This window comes from Trachurus trachurus (assembly GCF_905171665.1).
Source record: "Trachurus trachurus genome assembly, chromosome: 21".
Taxonomy (NCBI): Eukaryota; Metazoa; Chordata; class Actinopteri; order Carangiformes; family Carangidae; genus Trachurus; species Trachurus trachurus.
The window spans coordinates 539,573-564,709 of record NC_139899.1 but is presented as its reverse complement, the minus strand read 5'-3'; the positions used below and the strand labels follow the sequence as shown (position 1 = coordinate 564,709).

The 25,137-nt window shown below is 40.7% G+C and overlaps 1 protein-coding gene across 2 annotated transcripts in view; it reads left to right on the top strand.

The window, feature by feature from the left end:
- tfpia (tissue factor pathway inhibitor a) overlaps window positions 1-25,137 on the top strand; it is a 46,435-nt gene that overhangs the window by 3,883 nt on the left and 17,415 nt on the right. Inside the window, exon 2 of one of the 2 annotated variants that reach the window (XM_083997189.1) lies at window positions 22,491-22,694. In XM_083997189.1, the coding sequence (XP_083853315.1) occupies window positions 22,491-22,694 (204 nt within the window). The remainder of the gene's footprint in view (window positions 1-22,490; window positions 22,695-25,137) is intronic. The other variant, XM_083997190.1, reaches the window with a different exon arrangement.

Sequence of the window (25,137 nt, the reverse complement as noted above, 5' to 3'; positions counted from 1 at the left end):
TCCCTGAATGATGCAGCTCACAATTCTCAGTCTGTTTCCTGTACCAACTCCCACTGTGTATTTGTGTTGACGTTCTGCCTGTGGTGCATGGTATTTGTTGATTCTTGTTGTTTTGATCCAGTTTTAATTAAGACTCTTAAAAAAAAAGTATAAATTCAGAGTTTTTGTTTGTCACGCCTACACTTTTGACAGTGTTTTTTGACGCCCGACAAGTCGCAATTCCATTTAACGAAAACTGCAGACTTCACTCTGTGAGACTTGACTTGTTGACCTACAAATATCAAAATTGCTATACAGTGTGAAGCGGTGACTCTTGGAGGCCAGTCATGAATAATTAATAACATAAAAGGGATATTCAGAGTTTCATACATACAGCTGCGGCTTCTGGCACCAGACTAAAGGGACTCCAAATAAGAGACTGCACAGTGCTCTGTGGCAGTGGTTCTCAAAGTAGGACCCTCGGGTGTCCTTTGGGCTGTTGCTGCATGGTCGTATTTAGGAAAAAGGGGAATCGTTTACATTTACAACTCTCAAAACCTTTAGAAAAAGTATTGTTCTAAAATGAAATTGTGGCTGTTTTAACTGAACTATTATTACAGTATGTTCATTATTTTGGTTGTCACTGTTAAATTTCTCACATTTCATTATACTAAGTTTGCTTTGACAACACTCTTCCTAGTCAGTGTGGACTTATCGTGGATCACTTTCATTGCCCTCACACCAAATGTGTTGAAAGACCACACCTTTCAAAATCCACAAAGACTTTTCGTCCCTCTCTCAAACTCGGCCACAACACAAAATGACTCAAGGTTAGGCTGACTTTCGATCCATAATTTCAATTTCTAAGAAAACACAGAGCAATTTTTGCAGCATTTCTGACATATTTCTATGACATTTAAAGTGTGATAACTGAGTTTATGCAGTAAAGAAATGCCATTCTTCCTCTCTCTGTCATAATGGAACCTTGGTTTAAGAGGATTACTGCAGTTAGTGGTGGTAGTTATTAGGGATGTACTGATTGTGAGATTCCTGGCTGATACTGTACTGATGTTTAAAATAACAATTTGGCCAATGGCTGATGCTGGTACCAAGGTTTTTTTCTCTGTTTATTTAAAAAACAGTTTCTCCTCTGAGTCAGCACAATAACAAGCTACATACTGTAACATAAACATCGGCCACTGCCATCAGTATCTTCTGATGGCAGATGGAAGTCAATGAGGCGAATATCGGCCGATACTGATGTTCAGCTGATGCATTGGTGCAAAGTTGTTTATTGTAAAGCCACCTGTTGTTAGTGTCAGCATGTGATGAATGACATGCATTTGTTTTAATGTTCTGGTGCAACAGTTGATATTGAAATATGAATGTTTTTCTTGCATAAGAGCATTAAGAAAGACACAAATTTGTTTACTTAACATCTGTTTACTCATTTATCAGCAGGAACTGCCTTTGTGTTCAGTTTTCAGACCCCCTGCAACACGCTGCTCTACTGTTTCATTTCAACTCTCACTTAACTGTTGCAGGCAATTATTCAAATGAAACGCAGAGAAACTCTCCTTTTTGCATTAGATACAGCTACTTAAATATTTGCCTTTAATGTTCCCTTTACTGCTCTATGTGCTAAGGAATTAACACTCAGACACTATGAGTCATTACTTGCAAGGTGCTGAGTAGAGTGTAGAGTGGACTTGAAGATTTGAGATTTGACATGGGAAAGCCCTCTTACTCGATAGATACTTGAAACTGAACTTGGACTTAGTCTAAAGAGGTGACACTTGACTTGTACTTGAACCAAAAGGCTCGAAAAACAGCTCTGCACTTCATTTCTGTAGATGTAGCATGCATGCATTTCCTTGAAAAAGGCCCTAATATTGCATGTAATAATGCAATATTGCATTATTACATGCAATATTAGTTTATTTATTACATCTCACACCATCATAGCAATACTCAACAGTGTCATCAAAGCAAATATTTGATAAATTTTGCGTAATGGAAACAAGTCTTTTTTTGGTAACATCAGCCCAAACCTATAGTCCCAGCACATCTGTTTTGTTTTGTGGTGTTGAAAGTAAGATGTGTGGATTCCTCAATACTGTAGTCATCAGTAGAGGAAGTTAGCTGGACGAGTCATAGTGACAGCAAGGAATTCATAATCTGTGGCGTAATGCATTGTTCAGCTTCTTGATCATTGCTGCCTTGGGTGTCAGCATAAATTTCCAAAGGTGACATTGCTTGGAAATGGAAAAACAGGCTTGATTGAATCCTATTGGTGCATGTGACCTAGTTCTGACATTCCCAGCTTGCTCCAAACACAGCATCACTGTCAGGCACCGACTTCTCAAAGGGTCAGAGGGTTCAATCCCACTGAAGGTGAAGCATCCAGCTAGTGCACTGGTTGTCTATTTATCAAGTGTCTTTTTCTGACACCACTTTAAAAATCTAGAGTGACTATATATCCATGCTTAGTTAATATATAATATCTGAACCACTGCTGCGTATTATACACAATAGGATAAAGAGATGCTTCACAGCTGAGTGGGAGTCGTGAACTCATTATGACTTGAATTATGCAATAGATTAGGGACAGTTTGCGATTTTTGTTCATATTAGAGTTCAAAAGTTCCTGCTGATGCATCTGCTGCAGAAAATAAGATAAAAGATACTTGGTGTACAACACGACGGGCAAGATGAGTGTGATTTCTCAGGCGTGAGTGGGAGGAATGGAACAAAGGCAAGAATACAGAAGAGAGACTGTGTTCAGTTCACTCCAAGTGGTTCTCAGAAGAATACTGTATATAGTAAACAATTAGCTGAGGCACATTTCATTCATGTTGTGTAGAGCACATATCCTTGAACAGGGAACTTTACTCCAGGGAAATTGCCTCTGAGCATCAAAACTTTAACTCACAGAGGGGGGAAAAAAGCTCACTAGTTGCAATGGTGGAGATATGTGTGAGAGAAAGTGGCTGTCCACTTGAGCTTAACACAGCTGGAGAGATGATAAATGTGCTGAGCCCCGGCCACAAGTTCATCCATGTGCTGTGCACTGTCACCTGTAGGAATTGGAAAAAGGATACTCACTTGGCTCTCGTATTTAGAGAGCAGATACTGTCTCCTCAGCCATTTCCCCACTGACTTGATAAGATAGTTAGGTTAGGCTTCTTTTTTTCTTGATCCTCTCTTTCTGCAGTTACAGCAGGGGAGTGTGAAGGCCGACTTGTTTCCGAAACCGACGAGCGAGAAATCTCTTTGCCATCTTATTTGCTCTCTAGCAGAAGGAGATAGCTGAGCTCACTCGCATCACCTCAGTATGTCGCTACACTAAGTGGACAAAAAACAAGTACCGCACTGTTGTGTTACAGCTGGAATCCTGTGGTTTCAGAGCAACAAACACCCGGTCTAAGTAGCTGCCTTTCGCAACACTAAACATTGATTTATTCTATTGACATTCAGGGGTTCTACTGATCTGAGGTGAAGTAAGTTTATACTTTAAAGTTGAAAGTAACACATGGTAGGTTTTAAAAGAGACTGTTTTGTATCATTGTAAACTGAAGCGAACTCAACTGACTGTTTGATGGTTAATCCAAATCAGACTTCTGCTACTGTTTGAATGATTTATTTATTAATAATATGCATAATGATAACAGTAATGGTAATGCAATTACTTTGGCAGAAATTGTAATTGCAATTGCACCGATAATTATAAACAAAAATATTTTGTTGGGGATTGTACCAGTATCTTTCACCACCATGCTTCATTTATTGAGTTTTGTGACCTTCACCTTTACCAAAAAACAATAAAATTACAGCTCATGTGATCTGGATGTTGCATCATATTGTTATTTCAATTAATTGTGCATCTTAAATTATTATTAATAATAATAGATACTAGAGACAACTGTTAGTGATAGGCCTGCATGTTGTATCTCACCATTGGCAAAGGTGACATTTTAATGTTAGGATATTTAAATAAAACTACTGCAGTTCTCTTTCTCTTTCTATTGCCAGTGTTTCCTGATGGAAACACTACACGCTGTATTTTTCCTTTTGTTTTGGCATGAGATATCATCACAACATGGCCAAATAAGAAGAAAAAATAGAGACTCACAGACGTGGTCCAGTTTTGACACTACTAGTGTGTGTGTGTGTGTGTGTGTGTGTGTGTGTATGGCAGTGTGTGGACAGCAGAGTCTGCAGCTGGGGATTCATTATTAGTCTGTCTGTAGCTTACAGGAAGCTATAATCTCTTAAATGTTGACACATAATTGGATGAATATTTCATATTTTGTACAGAGGGTGAATGACACCAACAAGGAAACCAATTAGTTCTGTGGTGCTCATGCCCTCATGACTCACTCCCTTTGCTTTGTTTTAAGAGATAGTGGTATATCTTTTCCGAGCCTGGAAAGTTTCAGTGGCAGAGTTCAACTGGCCATCTGCAGATGGATAAGGCTCTGTTATTGTTTCCTGCATGAGTCGCAGTGCCGATCATTGTGAGGGGGGTTTATTTAGAGGGGGGGAGTTTCAGGAAGTGTTGTGTCTTATAGGACACTGAACTTGTTGGAGATAACAGTTATTATTAGTCACACTGGAAATGAGCAATGTACAGATGTCTACATGGAAACATGAAGTCCCAACAGAAAGTTGTTTTCAGACCCCCTGACTTTTTACACACATTAGGGTGTTGTTGACTTATCTGAAAATTGACAAAGTTCCTCTTGTTTTTGCAACAATCTAGAATCAATATCACATCATGAGACAACATGAAAACATGTTTTTAGAAATGTTTTCGAGTTTATTTAAATTCAAAACACTGAAGTATCTCATATACAAAAAACTATACAGGCACTTTGTAAAAGCACCACTTTAAGTTTTCTTGGGCAAGTCTCTACAGGTTCTGCACACCTGGAATTGGGCACATGTTCTTAGCTCCATCAGATTGCATGGGAAGCATCTGTGAGCTGCCATCTTCAGGTCTCTTCAGGCTTCAGGTCAATGTCATCCTGAAACATGGAGCATCATTGCAGTTTCAGGTCTTTGAGGACCTCTCTACTTGATGGTGCCACCATTAAACTTCACCATGGATATGGTATTGTGGGTTACATGCTGTCATTCTGACATCCCACCAATCCGACATACCACCATTCCGACATACCGCTATTCCGACATGCCATCGTCCCACCATTCCGACTTTCAATACAAGGAAATGTGCGTTACTCAGGTGACGACCTCCTGGACTCTCTCTATCTATCTATCCTGTCTAGCCTCTACCTGGTCTTTTTATTAAACTTAACCAACTCCTTTCATCATTGCTTAAGCCCAACCAGTGCAAACTCTTTTGGGGAAAAAAACGCTATTAAAGGAATTGTCAGAAAGGCAGGATGATTTAAAAAAGAAAAAAATACAGTCATTTTGACCATAGGAGGCAAGAATTGTCCGAATGATGGGGCATTTGATAGAAAATTAAGTGTTGCCATTTAGACAGTTAGAGGCTTTTGTCGGACTGGTGGGATGTTGGAATGACGGTTGACCCCAGGTAGGCAAGGCAAGGCAATTTTATTTGTAAAGCCCGTTTTTACAAACAGTTTGTCTCAAAAGGCTTTACACGCCATCATAACAACATCCTCTGCCCGTAGACCCTCACATCGACTGAGGAAAAACTCCAGAAAAACCCGTTTAAACAGGGAAAAATTGGAGAAACCTCAGGGTGAGCAACAGAGGAGGGATCCCTCACCCAGGACGGGCAGACGTGTTGTAGGTATTGCCCAGGCGATGAACAGGGCCTGTTAGATGCAGTTTAATGGGATTTCCCAATGACCTCTGGGTTACTGGTCACATTCATGACCAATGACCCTTCATGCTTAGTGTTGTGCCTGACCAACTCTAGGATGAGTCCAGCCTTTCTCTCTCTCTCTCTCTCTCTCTCTCTCTCTCTCTCTCTCTCTCTCTCTCTCTCTCTCTCTCTTTCTCTCTTTCTGAAATAGTGTGAAAATCATGATGAGTTATTGAATGTAGGTTGTTTGGGGGGAAAAATGCTGAATACCTAGAACTTTGATATAATAGCATTTTTTCCTGAAATTATATAGTAGAAAAAAAAAACCTCAAACCTGTCTCCCCTCGCAAGACGTTGTGCAGACTAATTGAAAGCTTTTCACTCAACCACAGCTACCGATGAGACCAGAGTGTACAAAAGGTTTAGGGAAGAAAAGAGAGAGAGGTGGATTCAGTCTGGACTTGCTAAAGTAGGACTCAGTGAACAAGAGATGATTCTTCACTCTGAGCCAGCCTAGACAAGGTGGGAGTGGATGCTGCATGTCTTGTTTTTGACTGCTAGATGTCAACAATCATTGAAATTGAGCTTTTGCAAAAAGCTTGAGTGAACAAAATGACACAATTAGGCTCAATTACAGTAATCTCATCTTTTTAGCTGAAGAGACTTACTTCTTACTTCTGCTGCGTTATGGCTGCATGTCGATGGATGATGTCTTCAGATCTGTCTTTCTTAACTTTCAGTCCCAAAACTACTAACTTGGTGCAGAGCAGTGTTGGGTTCAGTGAAGGTCCAGCGCACATGGCACAGCTCTTGTTCGGTACAGGGTACACCATGTTTTCAGCTATCTTGCTTTCATCAGAGCACGAGACCTTTGAACAGATTAGCCTGACAACCTTGTGAAAAAACAAAAACAAAAACATGAAAAGAATGATCATGGCAGCAGGCTGTTTCTTTGTCAGTTGGAAATGGGGCAACTGGCCGATGACTCGCATCCTTGTGCAATAAAACTATGAAACCTTCTCATGACATGTGGTTTAACCTCTTTGTGACCCAGATTTAGAAATAATAACAGTAGGGTGAGGTTTCCAAGGAAGCTGAATAGTTAATATGAAAAATAATAGAATATATTTGAATACTCACTTTCTTAGATCCCCTACTGTGTAATTGAGGTTATTGAGTCTTTTCATGCTTTGAGTTAAAATTGTACATTGTAATGCTCTGTTCTATGATAATTGTAGCGCCTCACCTCCACCTGAATAATGCACCATTAAAGAGAAAGAGTAAAGCAGCAGTTCAATCGAGTGATACCTCATTCTCAAACTCTATGAATGAATTTATATTGCAAAACAAGAGAGGAAGCTAAGACATGTCAGACTGTTGGTCATTATAACTCATTATGATGTCATCATATTTGAAAATGAGGTGTGGTTTTCCCAAAAATGTCCTGACCTGACCCACAGCACCAAAAGCATGACGCTCTGAAAAGTCTCACAGATCTTGTGAAATATCTGGACATCAACAGGACAGATTTACACAGGCCGGTACAATTACCAGCGGATGAATCCCAATGACTTTGGTGATCCCAGTTTCTAATCCAATCGTGTCTTTCCTTTGACTTTGTTTGCCATTGTGCCGTCTCTAAAATCCGTTTATGTCTGAACACACACTCATTGTTTAAAGAGTAAATCAACAATTGATAAGTCTGCAATAATGACAGGATCACGGTGACCATGTCAGACAGGACAGACGTAGATGGTGCTGATTTTGGAGATGGAACAAAAAAAAGTGTGAACTCAGATGAACTTCCATGTGGAATCGGATACGATCCCAGCAGCAGCAGCAGCAGCAGCAGGGTTCATCCTTCACAGAGAAAGAAAACGTGCTTTCAGACTAAACTTTCAGTCTCTGTGACACTCACCTATTGCCAATAAAAGAAGCATTCCCCTTTTTTTCTCATTTGTACTGTCTAAATGATAACCCGCTCTGCAGAATAGGGCCGCCGCATCGATCCTCTCATCTAATCTGGAGTGCATCTACAGTACAATCGGTTGAGAATGACATTTGCACAGACGGGGAATGAGCCTCTTGCTCTCGCTTTCTGTCTGTCCCATTGATTCAGCTGTGTAATCAGATCCCCATCAAACCAGAGGAGTCTGAGTCACAAACATTCATGGCTGCACTCTTTACAGTCTTTAAGGTCCATTCAGGGTTTGACAAATGACGGCTTCCAGTGTTCAAATTACATTGCGGCTTTTGGATAGATCTCTTCACTGAGGGGACGGTGGGGGCTGATGGGACCACATACGTCAGTGCTTGGACAAATTTCATGTGGAGGATATTGAAGGGTTGAGAGAAAGCTATACGGAGGTGCTTCTCCAGCAGGTGGTAAGCAGAATAAATACACACAGATGCACAAGAGCCATAGCCATAGTAGTCTGCTACAGGTCTCCAACCACAGTGAGTTCATAGTTGGTAATAAAAAAAATACAGGTCTGTGATGAGGGTAAAAATATAATGTTTTTTTTTAGAACAATTCATAAGATGAGTTTAAAACTAATTAATTACAATAAGATTCACATGATATCAAAAGTAGTTAAAATGCGATTAGGATCCGTTTGGACAAGTCTTGAATCATATTACTTTTTTTTTTTTTTCCAGGACTTGATAGTTACATAAAATATTTGAATGTTTAACACCAGTTTTGTTTTTTGTTCCTTCTTGGGCGGTGGAGGTGGATGTTGATTCAAAGCCTGCTGCTTCATTGTTGGTAGAATAGTGAAGATGAATAATTTGAGTTTGGGACTGGGACTGTGTTGTGCAGGTTATTATAATGTGCTCAATGCTCTCAGGGACTGTTGTTCAGAAACCTGTGGTGCTATTGTGTTTCTGAAGGACTTATTGACCTGCTATAATGTTGCCCTTTTCTAATATTCTGAGCAAATTTAATTTCCTGCTTGGCAAACAGCACATTACCTGTAGTTTCTGTGTAAACAAAGTTATTTACAAAAAATTCTAGTGTTGAGACACATTTTTTTGAGATACGTATTTTACATTTTCTTTCCATATCTTAATCAGATTAATCGGCTTTTGCTCATCAGATGTCTAGATCTTAAAGGGATTTGACAGTGTTATCAGTTGTAGGTGGATTAGCTGCAGTAGATTTGAGTTGGCACATTCCCAGTTAGGGCAAGCAGCTGGGAGCACCAGCACAAAAGCCAAGTGATGTGTTGCTCTGAACTGAGACATCCGCAAAAATCCATGCACACAGAATCTGCCTTTAAAACAACATTTCCCAACTGTTAAACTATTGTATTCCTACACGCTTGTACCTCGCTCCGTCTCACCCAAACAACTGATCTGTGGAGTAACACTGTGTGTCTATTACATTTGCTGTTGTGACTGGCAGATTATGGATACTAAAGATGTTAAACAGAAATGAATGCAGTATTGTATCAACATATTGCATAACATTGTCATCAGAAGGGTCAGGGGCACAGCTCAGCCACCCATCATCCAGGTGCTTTATGAACAGTATTTCGCCTTCTGGCAAAACATTATGTGCTGAGTTTCAGTACACTTACGTAGTCAAGCTGCATTATAATGGCCAGATAATGTGGCCTCGGGGGTGGTGCATTATGTCTTCAATGGCAAGAATGCAAATGTTTGCAAATGGATTGGGAATGGATCTGTGTATTAGCGCAGATGCATGTCTATATAGTATATACAGTAGTTACATATACTTATTTATCGTCTTGGTAACTGGTAAATGTTGTATGCCCCCAAATTGGCTTATTCTAATTGGAGCTCATCTACAATTAAATGACAGTCATTACATGTTTCCTCAGGGGACAATGACAAAATGTCAGATATCATTTAGTTTACATTAAAGTTTCTGTAATGGAGAAAAACAAGCAAGTTTTGTGTTTGTTTTTTCGCAACTCAGAAAAAAGGTTATTAAAAACCATGCCAAATTTGAATAAATAGAAATATTGCAAAATACATAAAGTAAGGTTTTAAACAAGAAACGTGAAAAAGTAGCCAGTCGTCTTTCCTCTGTTTTAAAAACACTGCTGGCTCGGCAGAAGACACACTTCTGACTAGCAGTAACTGGAGAATGAGCAGGAAAACCATTCCATATTGACATGTTTTAAGGAAGGTTTTTTGGAATATACTGTATTATATTTTTGTAAACACATTTGTTAATTTGCCTCACAGGATCTTCAAAGACAAGGCAGGTGTGAGATGTGACTTCTTGCTATGACAAATTATTTTCCGTTGTGCTCTTCCCTGCCTGGTTTACAAACACACAAGTCTTGGCCAAAAAGCCCAGCATGTCCCCACGGCTGCATCTGAACCCTCATCTTTTGGAGGGAGTCAATGTGGGCATGACCAATCTGGAAGCTCCTCATGCCACAACAGTAAAATGATACATGGGGGTGGAACAAGTGCAGGCTTGGCAGATCCTCCAGTTTTGAGAAAATGTGGTAGACAAATGATGGGATAGGCCAGATGCCAGGTCATATTCTTGTCTTTTTTACTGCCACAATTTAGCGCAGGAAATAATGGAGTGACTTAAACATTACCGAAACTGTCACAGAATATATTGCTTGTGTTTAAAGTAGTTGTTAAATATTCTATCCCTGTTCAATGTAGCCCAGCTGGCCAGGGACTGGATCCAACTGTGGATGTATTTCTCTGTTCTTTTTCCTCCTCTACTACTTTTGCACTACTTTTAGTCATTAAAAATAGGTCTGGCTTATGTGTGATAAGAGAACTTAACTGGCCTATATTGCTAAATATGTCATTAATTATTCCGAATCCCAAAAATCCCCTGCTATTTAGAACAAAAAGACACAGGAGACAATTTCTAGCATTGAAACTACATTATATTATTTCTAATCAGTAAAATTCAAGCCTCAAGCCTTATACAGTATTCACCATTTGTTACTGTCCATTGTCTGCAGAGATTAGACTTGTAGACGTGATGATGTAGTAGGATTTCATGTTAATATAAGGATTGTCTTAATTAAAGTTGGCTGGAGCCCGTGTTTCACTTCAAACACACCATCTAATCACACTGTAACATGCTAGTGCTCTTTGTAGTGGAAGCCTTTGATTTCGTCTTTTTTCATGTTTGAACATTTTCTGTAACTGGTTTGAACACCTCCATAGTTGTGATTCATTTGGTTGTTATTGTGAGAGGTGTGATGAATAATTCACTTGTTTTGTACTTCCTCCATTTGGCAGATGGCTGCCGTTGCACCGTCTCCCCTACAGGCCCGTGCAGCTTATGGCAAGTTCACTCGGTGTCTACACATCATATGTCCACATGGCCATTTGCCATAATTATGCTCCTCCTGGACTGAGAAACGTGCCACTTCCTGACAATTTAAAACAAAACAAAACCAAAAAAAAAAGGCCAGACGACTGTTTTCTTTTATCCCACATCTGCACGCTTGATGGGTCGCAAAGTCCTGAGTGGTTTGAGGATCTCCTGTCACCGACCTGTGTGCTCACATTCACATGCCCATCAGAGTGCAGCACGGGGAAACACACTTTGTCCAATTGATTGGCTCAGAACCGGTCGAGACAGACTCTAATTGGCATTGAGCGGGATTGCTCGGTTCGGCGGTGCTCGTACTTTTGCAAATGTCAGAGCGCGGATTTGGCGGAAATCACCGGTGCGAGACGGATTTCTGGTTCCCACTATTGTTTCGTTATCAAGACCTATAGGGGAAACAGGTTGGAGCTCAACTTAGATATCAGCATGAAGAGATAATGGGGAGGGCGGGAGGAGTGGAAGCTTCCACCGCTGAGCTGATGTCTGAGAATAGTTGCACTTGCTGGACGGACGGGCGGAAGGAATTGAAGCCATGGAAAAAAAAAAAAAAAGCAGAAAGACAGACAGTTGTATCTTTATCTGTCTGAAAGAGCATCACAAATAATAGGTTCACCTCAGTGGTTGTGGGTGGAAAAGGCAAGCAGAGATGAATGTTTAATCTGTCCTGGCACGGACAAATGGGTCGACAAAAGCTTTCGAGTTGTGGAATGACAATTAACTTGCTCGTTGCATCCCTCCTCCCTCGCCACCTGCCATACCAACACACAGGCTCTGATTAAAAATGCATGGCTCTCACAAGCCTTTTAGATAATTAAGAAGGTTTCCCTGCAGTGTTTCTTGTTAGAGCAAAGGAGGAAGCACACCAAGAAAGCAATGCATATGGGGTTTTTGTTGGCTATGTGGTACGAGATATATTATGATCCTTTTAATAAGATTGTGCCTGTTTCTCCACGAGTCATGTATAATGTACCGATCTGTACAGGACCAGGCTTGTTGCTGATCAAACATGAGTAGGTTCTCTACTCTCTCAGGCTGTAGGGTATAGCCCCCAGGATGTTTCACAACCACACAATGAGGGCTCTGAGAGCGTTTATTGTTTGCAGAAACGGCAACAGATTCCTACTGGAGGCGCAAACGTGTCCGTGTTTTAGTGGGACTCCTTTTGATCTGATGGAGAAAGTGCTTTGGAACGTGCTCCAAGCCCTCTTTGATCTCCCAGCATGCAGTGCCATAGGAAGTACGCTCACACTGTCTGAAGGATTGCCGCAGGGATGAGGTCATTTCACCGGAGCTGCACTGAGGCCAGAGTCTATTGCTTTAATGAGCTGCATCTGAGGTGATCTGTGGGGATCACTGTTACTCTTACTGTTTCTTCCCAGTTGCCCCCACACACACTCTTTCTCAGATTTGCTATTATTGATCTGCCCTACTACTTGCTTTCCTGTCAAGAGCCTTAGATCATGCACATTAAGTAGTTCTTGTCACACTCAATTTAAGCCTTGTAAAATGAGACCTGGACTCCTTTTATTTCAACCTATTTAGAGACACACATCAGTTACAGCTTTCTTTGTTGACTTGGTTGAGATGTTGACTTTCTCTGAATGATCATTTGATGACAATCCTACAATTTGACATTTTAATCCCATAAAATATAGTTAATCTTGTTGAAATGTTTTAGCTAATAATAGCTTGAAATAAATGTCATGTGGGGACAGTTCACTAGTCTATCTGACATGTAGAGATAAATGACCTCACATGAACATATTTCCCCCATGGGTACTTACTGTAAGACTTGCCAGTGCATGTCACATCAAAAGGAAAATAATCTAAAGAGGATGTAATTCCTTAAGTGTTGCTGTTCAAATAATGATTTAGGCTATTTTAAAGGGGACATATTGGGGAAATATCACTTTTTGAAGAATCTTAATATTTGGGTGTTTGGCTTGGCTTCTGGCCCTCAAAATGTGGGAATTGACAAAAAAAAATATCTGGAATTTTCATGCTGCCGAGGTTGAAATCCATGTGGCTTTACAAGCTGTTCCCTTAGCTGTCATTCAATGATGGCATTAGTTTTAGAATTTGCATCATTCCACCTGTTAGTACTGGTACTAGTAGAAGGGGCGGGGTGAGCAGTGGCTCATTTGCATTTAAAGGGACAGGCTCTGAAACCAGCCGTTCTGAACAGGGCTGTTTTGAGAGGATGAAAAGAGCTGTGATGTTTGATCCTTGGGGGATTTTGACCAAAGCATGTCACAGACATGTCTTTAAGACACCTGGGAACTATTTTAATTTGTGGAAAAGGAGCATAATATGTCTCCTTTAACACATAATAGAATAGTGTCAAAGTAATCTGCAGGGCTGGTTTTAGCCAGTGGGCCACCAGTGGGCTGGGCTCCTGTATTGTTTGAGAGGCAGGGACAAACATTGTCCTTGCATAGCTCATCCGAGAATACCAAGTGATGTGGCCATGATCATTTCTCTTCAGGACTCGGTTGGTGGACAGATAAAATGTCCAGTTAATGTTTGCTGGGAAATATTGTCTCTGTGTTAAAAAGTTGCCAAACATATGACATCAACATATCAGAAACTTGCTGCACACTTTTGCTGCTGATAAGCTGTAGTTTTGATGCAGCAGTATAGCTGAACATATTGAAACTATTCACCCATAGTAACATTAAGGCTATAAATAACGCATAATGCTGCACTCTTTGGTTATAGGCTCATTTTGGACAAGTAGGCTACAATAGATTTGAACTTGTTCTATTGAAATTTAAAATGTACACCCTATCTGTTATATCTGTCTAGTGTTCAGATGAAGTGCAGCACTGCTTTTTCTTGAAAAAGAGAAGTTGTCTTCTTAAGGCCAGTACCCTTATGTACCTGGAGCTTGTTAAGACTCTTGAAAATGTATAAAGTTTACCTTGAAACCTATAAAAAGACAAATAAAATACTTGTCATGTCAGATGCACAGACACGTACAGTATATGGAGCGTGGCCTCATTTGCTTTGAGTTTAGCTGTAAAACTTAGAGACAGGCTGTGATTCACCCTCAGCCTTTTGTCCACTGGCGTCAGGGCTTGGCTTTGATAAGCACTGACAGCCTTTCTTGCAGTGCATTGTGGGCCTATCTACACTGGCACTGTGGATGCACCCTGTTGCTTTCTTCAACAAAGCACACGCATATTCCTTTTGGCCAAGTGTTGCAATCTTCCATTGATCTTATTTAATGGAATTTGTACTCTTTGCTTCATTAACCATTTAGCCGAGTGACTCACTAAAGAAATGAATGTTCCAGCTGGAGTGACTAACTTGACTATTGAATGAGTTCACCTTAGTTTATCTTAAAGTACTGTTCACATCAGATTTTTTTTTTTTTACGATATCAGTGACGTCATAGCTGAACAGCCCTGACATAATACCGCTGACTAACACAACACTGAGAAAAAGAGGCTGCTTCACCCAGTGTGTCCACACACACATGAACACACCTTCTTATAGCAGCCCTGTTCTATAATAACAAAGTGACAGACTGATAGTGTGAAAATATTAATTCACTGATAACCTAGCTTTGTGAATGTTAGGCCAATGTGGTGGAATTGAACTTTGCCACAACATTTCCAGTGCTGTGAAAAAGTATTTCCCCCCTTTCAGATGTATGTATATTTGTCACAGTTAAATGTTTAAGATCATCAAACAAATTTTAATATTTCACAAAGATAACCCAAGTAAATATAAAATGCAGTCTTTAAATTATGATTTCATTGATAAAGAGGGGGGAAAAAGCTATCCAAACCTATACCTGGCCCTATGGAACAAAGTAACACCCTAGTATTAGTTTGTCTCTTGTTCCTGTTTTATTTTGAAGTTCCATGTCTTGTCTTCCTCCTGTGATTACCTCATGTGTTGATTGCCTTACCCGTGTCTTGTTTCTACTGCTTGTATATTACCTCAGTGTTTTCTCATAAGCAGCTGCTTTCAGCACTCAGATGTACTGTATTTCTAGTGGTCCTTTGCTAGTTTATCTGGGTCCCTGCTCCGTGTTGCCTGTGTGCTCCTGCATGTTCTTTATGTTCTCCGTAAGTTAAAAAGTAATTTCTTTGCTCAACCTTTCAGAGTCTTGATCTGTATTTTGGGTTTTTCTGAAAACCGCCACAGTGGCATAACATCCTTAATTCGGTGTATAGATCCAGTTTTTCGTGTTTGAGCTGCTCAGATAAGTTTGAGGCGTTTCCTCCTTTCATTTGAAATACACTGAAAAACTGATTTTGTCATCTAGTACATTATTTATGCGGGGAAGGACTCGGTATGAACAAAGCTTTATTATGTGTACAGAACTAGAATGTGTAAATTCCCCCTCCCCAGGTTTATACACTGGTGGTGGTCAGGACGAGAGGCCTGAAAAAGGCTTATAAGGGCACGAGCAGGGCAGTGGTGTGAAGCTGACGGTGAAGGTGCTGGAGGAGGTTTGCAGCACTCTGTCTGAAACGAGCTGACAGCAGGAGAGAGAGAACGGGTGTCACAGTTTGCTGTGATTGGGCGGACAGGATGGAGGAGAGACATGATGGGTGATGCTACACAGCTGATGACAGGAGAGCAGAGAGGGCAGTGTATGTAGAGAAGACTGTCACATACAAAACATGTCCATACATCAGTCTTGGTTGTGACAGACCTGTTGCTGCACCGATGCTTGCTGAATTTTCAGAATTTTGGCACCGACCTTGTACCAAAGTATCGGTTTTCATGACATCTTTAATGCGGAGCGGGCGTCTGTTCATCAGGGCTGAAGATGGATCGTATCAGTTTTCGTTAGGGCTGCGTCCTCTCTGGAGAGGCAGTCTCTCCAGCTGTTAGGCCTGATGTGGAGGCTGGTACAGAGGAGGGGGCTGCTGCTCGTTGTTGCCTCCTCTCCTGATGTTTCTCCTTCATCACCAGTTCAAATACCTGCAGTCATATATTGATATATTGATGTAATTCTGTACTGGACTTCCTCATTTGTCTTTTGATTAAGGAAGTATGTTTTATTTCAACTTTTATCTTTCATGAAAGAAAATAAAAGCCCCCTCCAAGCCATTCAAACACCATGACTTCCGTCCCACCATTATTTTAATTGCTGTAATTATTCTGCTTTGCATTAGTACATAATCAGACACAATAAGTTGTTTAGCTCTGCAGGGAAGCATCATTGAATTATACTTAGATCCTTAAGTGTTGTTTTGCACTTAAATGATACCAAGTACTCAATTTGGCAGCAGATATCTTTATAGATACATTAGATAACAAAACCACTGGGAGCCCTGCTGTGTGTCTGACTCCAAATGGGTCACAACCCCGCCATCTTTTTGTCTTCTACTTACTTATCAATAAAGGGCTGCTCTGTGGCAGCTGCACAATTGGTGTTTAAGCCCTCTTTGCTAGAGGACCCAGAAATGAAGGTACAGGATAATCCTCTGGTACACTACACAAGCTGGGACTGGGCCTCCAAGCAGCTCAACCTGCCCATATTGGGAATTACAGAGGTGCTTGGCGTAGTGCACATGTTGAGCAACTCAGATCTTTATCCAAGTGTGTGTGTGTGTGTGTGTGTGTGTGAGAGAGAGAGATTGTGTGTAAAAATCTTGGTCAAGCTGAGCCTGTTGTTGAACAGATGCCAGTGGAAATCTGACGTGTCTAAAATCTGTTTCCTTATATATTCAGCATGATATTTCAAGGAACTGGCTCATTCGTTGGTTGGCTTCCAGGGGTTTTGTTAATGCATTGTGTGAGTCAGAGTATATTTACTTGGTATCTGTTAAACACTGTGGAGGATTCCTTGTGACTGATCTGGAGCTTTGAGTTGGATTTGTGGATTTGTCATAAAGGTTGTTTGCATTAAGCCTGATGCAAATGGGGTGCAAATCCCCCTCTCTTCAATAATTCATTTCCAGTGCAAACTGCAAACTCATGGTGTATAATGAATTAATTATTTGTTTGAACAAAAATATATACTTGTACTGCTCATCACATAAGTGCTTCCTAAAGCCCTCATGTAGAACGTTTGCCTGCAAGAGTCTTAGAAACAAACCAAAGCAGTAAAGCTAAATAATGGCTTATGTTGTTCATTCCTGTTGTTTTAATGTGTAATCACTGAAGCAACTGTGGTAAATTTTGATCAAATAATGGCCATTTTTTCATAGCCAGCAGGAAGAAATGAACATCAATCACATAAACAAGTACTTTAATATTCTACTTCAAAAGCTTACATGGTAAATTTATTACATCAGCACTAATTCCATAATTTTAACAGAAACGTATCTGATATTTCTTCTCAAATTAACTCCAGTCATAAAATCCCAATTGATGTTGATGCTTCCATTACAACATTCAACACTAAGGTGTTTTTTGGCATTGGAAACCTCCCTACAAAGGCATGGGTGTAGGACTTTTAATATGAAAATCCTGGAGGAAGTGTTGACTTTTACAAATCCAAAGTGTCCCACTGTGGGACACACAAGGTGCAACACCTGATCAGCATGTGCTAGGCTATCAATTACCCAAATACATGTGAGCTTGTGACTGTCCAGAGTTGTTGATGTACTGTGGGGCAACTTTATTTAAATACATGTGGCTGTGTGGAAACATGTGCTTTTCTTTCTCTTCATGTCTCTCTTCTCCAAGGAGTTTTGCTGGTTTCCTTGCAGAGAAAATGTTTTAATTTGCTTCTCAACATTGTCTTCTGCTCTGTTTCTTTTGGCCTGCCCCACAATAGCTCTGTGTGGATATTGGACATGAGTGATTGAAGAACACACTGCTTATTGTACTTTGGTCTGTCTCAGACAAGAACAGCAGAAATCAATAGGAAAATCCAGTTTTCCTCCCCTCTCCTTGGGCGGCCAAGTTCCGTCTTATTGAACATTGTTATTTGGAGGAGACTGTCTCTCACAAAGACCAGTCTGCACCACGTCTCTGTGTTTTCTTCTTCTTCCCCAGAAGGAATAGTTCTGTTGCAGCCATGGTAGCTTGAAGCATCCAGTGACAAAGACAGAGCAAACATTCTCAACTCGTCATTATTTCAGTTTTTTTTTTTTTTCAGTAAGGCTCAATAATGAGCAGACATGTAGCAGTGAGGGGAATAGTGGAACTAAGTATCAGAGCCCAGACAGTCTGCGTTTTGTCCAAAAAAAAAAAAAAAAGAAAATAGGAAGGATGAGTTTATTCTTTTTTTTCATAAATAATCCATCCATCGCCATGCTGCAGGGTCACAGGGGGAAGGGCTGGAGCCATACCAGCTGACATAGGGCCAGGGTGGGGTACACCCGCGACAGGTTGCCAGTCAAGTCTAGGCCTACAGAGATGAACAATGCACACACACCCACATTCATACTACAGACCATTAACGGTTGCCAGTCAACCTATTGCACATGCCAAATCGTGCAGCATGCTTGGACCAAGGATTAAAAATGCTTGTGATTGGCTGTTTATTTACAATAATTGCATTAAACAAAAATCCATACTGGCATGTACTGTAATCTTGGTTAAATGAATCAACTGCATACAAAGACTTGGCAAAGCCTCAGTGATGAAATGTGTTGTAAATGAGTTGGCATTTTCAATTTTAGCCTCAGAGTTTGCCACTTGAATGAAATTGATATTGAAAGAAAATATGGTATTGGATTCTCAGTTAGCCAGACCTAACAGCATCAAGTAATACTGTTCTCAAATATTAAATAAATGGATAGGGAGAGTTGTGGTCCTGCTGCTTTTGTTTTTCAACAGACTGGGGTAGCACTTGTTGAAAACTATTTCACCTTATTTCTGCAAATACAATTCTTGTCATATTTTCTTCAATAGACTTTTATTTGTAATAATAATAATAAAGATGTATGAATATCATGAAAATGTGCACAGGCCAGAGTAAAAAAAGAAAAGAAAAGGCTTTCCACAAGCATCACATACTCAGATTACAAATGGTTAAAACTCCACATGTTAATGATGGTTTATTGACAAAGGGGGTGAAATACTGTCTGCTGCTGTGAGGTGTTTTAAATGGCCAAAGGGGACCGGGTACCTGACAGAAACACACATCACCAGTGTTGATGTCTTAATTTCTCCCCTGCTAGATGACCCAGACTGATTCTGCTTATCAGCCACAACAAGAAGAATGTAAATAGAAATAAAAAAATTAAAAAAAACACCACAAGGCTCTGCAGGGAAGCCTCCACTGCCCTCACACCAACTCCCACACGCTGTAGCAATGGTTCAGGTCGAATGGAGGGAAGGAAAGATTGGGAGTATTTGATTTGTGTCCCCCAATCGCTGGTTATAAATTAGAATTGGATGGGTTGAAGGAGGAGGGCGGGGTGTAGTGCTGAGCTGCTGCCCTCATTACCTTGTCTGGCAGAGGGACTGTTTGCTGACTGCTATGCTGATAGGACAGGGCAGTGTGGTTCCCATTACAGGCTGTGTTTTGATGGAACTTTGTACCTAACTGGAAAGGGAATTTAATGTTTGTTTTCAATGCTGTCTGGGATAAAAAGAAAAAAAAAAGACAGAGAGATATATCAGCCAGATGGCATTAGCTCCAGAAACTGTACATAGGTTTTGGTGGAAGTGGTGGCTGATAACAGTCAAGTTACACAGCAGTCATGTATGTAGCTGTGTCAAATCTGCAGCTGTGATATGTAGTATTATCCCTTACAGAAAAAAACACATGGACATTCACATGTGAAAACATTTGCACATGGGAAACACGTGATTTTGGCCCAATTTTATGTGAATCACATGCAAACCCATTTTCCACGTGGTAACATGTTTTACACATGTGCTCTACATGGTTGCACATGTTGAGCACATGTGGTAACATGTTTTCCACATGTGGGAAATGGGTTCACATGGGAATTCACATAAAATTGGGCCAAAATCACATGTTTCTCATGTGCTGCAGAATTTTACACATGTGAATTTCATGAGGTGGTTAGGGTTGATGGATGATGGTTGATATTATAATCTGTTAACAGTTATTGCCTGATAAGCCTGTGCATATTCTCATTTGTCCAGGTCATAGTATCTCAAAGGAGGTTAAATCAAAAGCAACTGGACTTAGTTATTTGTCTAGGAAGACGTTTCACCTCTCATCCAAGAGGCTTCATCAGTTCATGTAGCATCTGACCAGGCTGGGACTGGTCCAACTATCTGGTGTGGAGACCCAGGTATTTAACCTCTTGACGACAGAGTTCAAAAGGGAACCAGTGACATCATCGGTCTTGTGAACGCCCCCACAAGAGGTTAAATACCTGGGTCTCCACACCAGATAGTTGGACCAGTCCCAGCCTGGTCAGCTGCTACATGAACTGATGAAGCCTCTTGGATGAGAGGTGAAACGTCTTCCTAGACAAATAACTAAGTCCAGTTGCTTTCGATTTAACCTCCTTTGAGTTATAGCCTGATGTGTTTGTTTGCAATACAGTATCCATTCACACAAGTAACATTATGACTATCCTGATCTTGACCCTTCCATGAAAATATGATTCACACACAACACTGGACATGATCTGGTTATAAAAGTAACAAATACTTTGAGTTTGAAAAGACACAGCACCACTGGGGTTATTAAATATTAGCATGTACATGGCAGAAAGACATATTTAAACACTGTCACTTAAGCTCTGACCATCTGCAAATGGCTTTGGACAGACGTCCCCCGTCTTCTCAGTGGGTTTTTGAAGTAACTGCGTGGCTACAGCCAGACATAACAGAGACCTGACCTAAAAACAGCAGGGATGAGGGCCAGAGACAGCCATTTCCCAGCAGCACACTGAGATAGTGAATTAACATTGACAACAGCGGTTAGCAGAGCACAGAGGGTTTCATGTCACCTCTTTCCTGGCTCTGACAGACCCAGTCCTCATGAATGATAATGAACATGAGGAAGTATGTCTGCGCAGAGTTAACTGTTCACAACAGTATCTGATCTCGACAGTTACGAATAGTGTGACCTCGGTCTCTGTCCGACACAATATTCACTGTACTCTTAGCTATCAAACATGCTCTCTCACAATAGGGCAGATTGTTTGAAGCAGAAGTAGGCGGAATGTTTGTGTTAATATAAGTCTTAAATAGTTATATCTTCCGACGGCAATCAATTTTATAGAGTGTTTGGTCTGAAACACGGGTCTGTCAGTCACTCTGCTCTGCTGTAAGCCGAGGAGAAAACTTTCCTTGTATCCTATAACCTTTATCCAATGAGGAGAGAGAACGGCATAAAGGGGCGGTCCTCTCTGTGTGTGCAGCCAAGGGATGCGCGTGAATGTGGTGACGTAGGGACGAGGGCGGGGACTGCTAACTCCATCTGCTGACAGGAAGTTAGCCAAAACCACCGGATCACTTACTTCTGCTTTAAAGGGACATATTATGGAAATATCACTTTTTGAAGGCTCTTTAACATATATTTGGGTGTTTGTCTTGTCTTCTGGCCCCCAAAATGTGAGAATTGACAAAATAATCTGTAATGTGCAGACTCCCTAGGTTGAAATCCAGGTGGTTTTACGAGCTGTTCCCTCAATTGTCTTCCAGTGATGTAAGGATTTTAATTTGCATAATACCACCCCTACCTGGGACAGGTAGAAGGGGCGGGGCAAGCAGTGGTTCATTTGCATTTAAAGGGACAGACACTGAAACCAGCCGTTCTGAACAGGGCTGTTTTGAGAGGATGAAAAGAGCTGTGATGTTTGATCCTTGAGGTATTTTGACCACAGCATGTCACAGACATGTCTTTAAGACACCTGGGGACTATTTTAATTTGTGGAAAGGGGGCATAATATGTCTCCTTTAAAACACACTCAGACGAGTGTGTTTCTCAGTTTGCCTGATCTGCTGCAGTGCAACTGCAAACCGCTGCTGTGCTGCGGTGGAATTTCCACTGCTTTCGCTCAATGTTCCTCCTGCCAGCTACCACCTGCCTGTGTCTGCTTTTATGTACTTGGGAGATTTAGATGCTCTCAGTGCAGGTGCAACAAAAAACACCTGTGGACCTGTGCCCGTACCAGAGGGCGTATTATATAAAGTATAAAACATAGTGTTTGAGTGGCATTTTTGACTTTTATGGCGTCTGCATATTTTTTAATTATTCAACAGACAGCCCACGCATCATTCTCTGCTGTTAACAATCCTCCACGCGGCCTCCCGCTGAAACCCAGTATAAAGACAGTAAGCTGTCAAACCATTTATATGATGCCTTTTTGAAATTATACCAGCATGCAACTTTACCTTATCTGAAAGCCCGAGGTTAGAATTTGATGCTATGACCTAATTTCTCTCCCGACCAGCAGGGAAAAATTCCTCAGCGTAGAGCGCCACAGGATCCACAGTACTAAAAGTTGTCTTTCTACCCCACCTCAGCAGATGGAGCACCTCCCGAGCCCTTCATCTTCAACGAGCTGTGTGCCTTCAAGGACGACTCAGGGCCTTGCAAGGCCATTAAGGATAGATTCTTCTTTAACGTCGAGACGGGAAGCTGCGAGCTGTTTGAGTACGGAGGCTGCGGGGGGAACCCCAACAACTTTGAGACCTTCGAAGCTTGTGAGGAAACATGCGTCGTCTCAGGTAAGTCCGACAAAGACACACAGCTTTAACCGTCTTTACTTAAAGCGACGGTGATACAGAGGGATACAAAAGAACAATTCCTATTCTCACATTACACCAGACAATGACGTATTATAGCTTTGTATTATAACGTTTTTGTTGGCGAAGCTTCAGTTTTGCTTTTGCGAACTGTTCCTCATTAGACTTTATTGCCACCTTGGGCATAAAATCCTATTACAAAGTCATTTTGTTGGTATGCAGCTGAAATGGAACATTGCCAGAACATTAATTCTCAGCAGCTTCCCCGAAGGCATCTGGTAAATAAATGAAATGGCCACTTTTAGGAGAGGCAGTCAGTACTGTATAATGTATGTGCCACACAAACTGAATTGATAACAAACTTAAGGTGAATTGATTGATCATATGTAATAAGTGATCAAACTCTGAATAGTAGGATTTCTCAATTCCTCTGTGTGGTGGGGCAGTCTGTCTGACATCTCTGGACTAATAGTTGAGTTTAAATGTTTGTAACTCTCCTTGTATTATCCATCATTTCACATAAAATGTTAATAAACAAAATGCAGCAAACTTGAGAGACACCGGATGAATGTGGCCTTGAGAAAACTGTTAAAATGGTGATCTTGTGTTTTTTGGCTATAGCTTTATACGGTGACCTTGTAGTTAGATATACTGTAGATAAAGTCGTGTACAGGCATATTTACAATAAGATGACCACTGTAACTCACAAGCTGTGTCCAAACTCAGGACCACATTCTTTGAAGGATGTTTTTGAAGGCCAGTCTCATTACACGATCAACCTGTCCAAATTTGAAGGTTTCTTCAGTTATGACCCTCCCTTCTTATGTAACAAAGGCTCGGATGGGTGCATCTGTCATGACCCAACTCATCCAAAAGTTCATTCAACAGACAAAGCTGCTGACAGAGCCCAAGGATTAAGCTTTAAAATGTAAACAGTGGCTTTCAGCTCTGTTGAAGAGCTTACTGTAGAACTGTTAAAGGGATTCTTTACCCAAAATCAATAACTCACCAATGTTCTACTCACCGTCATGCCAAGGAAGGGTTAGAGAAATTTCAGAGTTATCAAAACACTTTTGGAGTTCCAGGGGGGGTCGGTGTGGTATATTCTCTTCTATCTGGTAGAATTTGATATTTGGTACTGCTAAAAAAATTTAAAAGTTATTGGGCTTTTTATTTTGCTGTCCATCCAAAAAAAAGCACTGTGAAACCAGGGCAAAGTGCAGTATCTGCAACTGTATTCCCTACATTCTATAATTCCACTGGAGTAAAACCAAGGCAAAGTGTCGTATCTGCACCAAAACCAAGGCAAAGTGCAGTATCTGCCATAAAATGGTCAAAATTGGTCAGAAAGACAAACTACAAAATACATTCAATTCAGTCCACCTTTATCTAATCAATTATAGACTTATAACAGTTAAACAATCTTGACAGATGGTCTAACAACTATTAGTAGTTATTCATAATTTGATGCTTAAACCTGACAATGAAAAACACAAAAATCAGTTTTTCTCAGTTTGACATTTTTACAGATACTGCACTTTGCCTTTGTAGGGCAGAGTAGTTCCCAGTAGCTCTGTTGATGCATGCTCTCTTCTCGCAGAAAATCTTGCGCAGCCACTGGGAGCTACAACAAGGCTAAAAGCAGAGATCAAATTAAGGATACTTGGGGTCAGTAGGACGAGCAGTGTGGAGGTATTTGGATGTTTCATAGTGTGTGTTTTGGACGATTTTAAAGCTAACTCTATCTGCCACCATTTCGATCTGAAAGTTATCCAAACCCTTTCTTGGCATGACGGTGAGTAGAAAATTGGTGAATTGTTGATTTTTGGTGAAGAAGACAGAGGTGTTATCAGAAGTCAGGTATTGAGGTTGCGGACACAGCTGGTGACGTGGTTTGAAAACTTCAGGGTGAAACAGAATCCACCCGTATCAGCATATGGTCACCATCAGCAAACAGGTGGCAATCGCTTTAAGTACAGGCTATATCATGTTTTATTATGGTGTTAGATTAGATAAAAGCTATCACTGTAAAATATTTCATGAGCCAAGTATGCAAACATAGAACTAAGGAGGGAGGGAGGGTGTATCAAAAAGTCAAGTTAGAACAGTAAACATAACACAAGGACGGCTGCCTGTGTTTACATCAGTAGTGTGTGCATGTTTTCTGTATGTGTTTGTCAAGATTAGTCTGTCTATGAATGTGTTTGTGCTCCTTGAATAATACAGAAAAGAGTGAGCATTCAACTAAGACCTGCTCTAAAAGGTCCTGATTAGGGGATATTTTTCTGTAGTGCAATTGGAATGACATGAAAAATGTAGCTGTGAATAGTTTTCCCCACTGGATTGTGGAGGGAAGGAGAGAATAGGTTCTGTGTGGCACTGTTCCCAGGTAAGTGATGAGTTCCAAATGCAGATGACAACATCT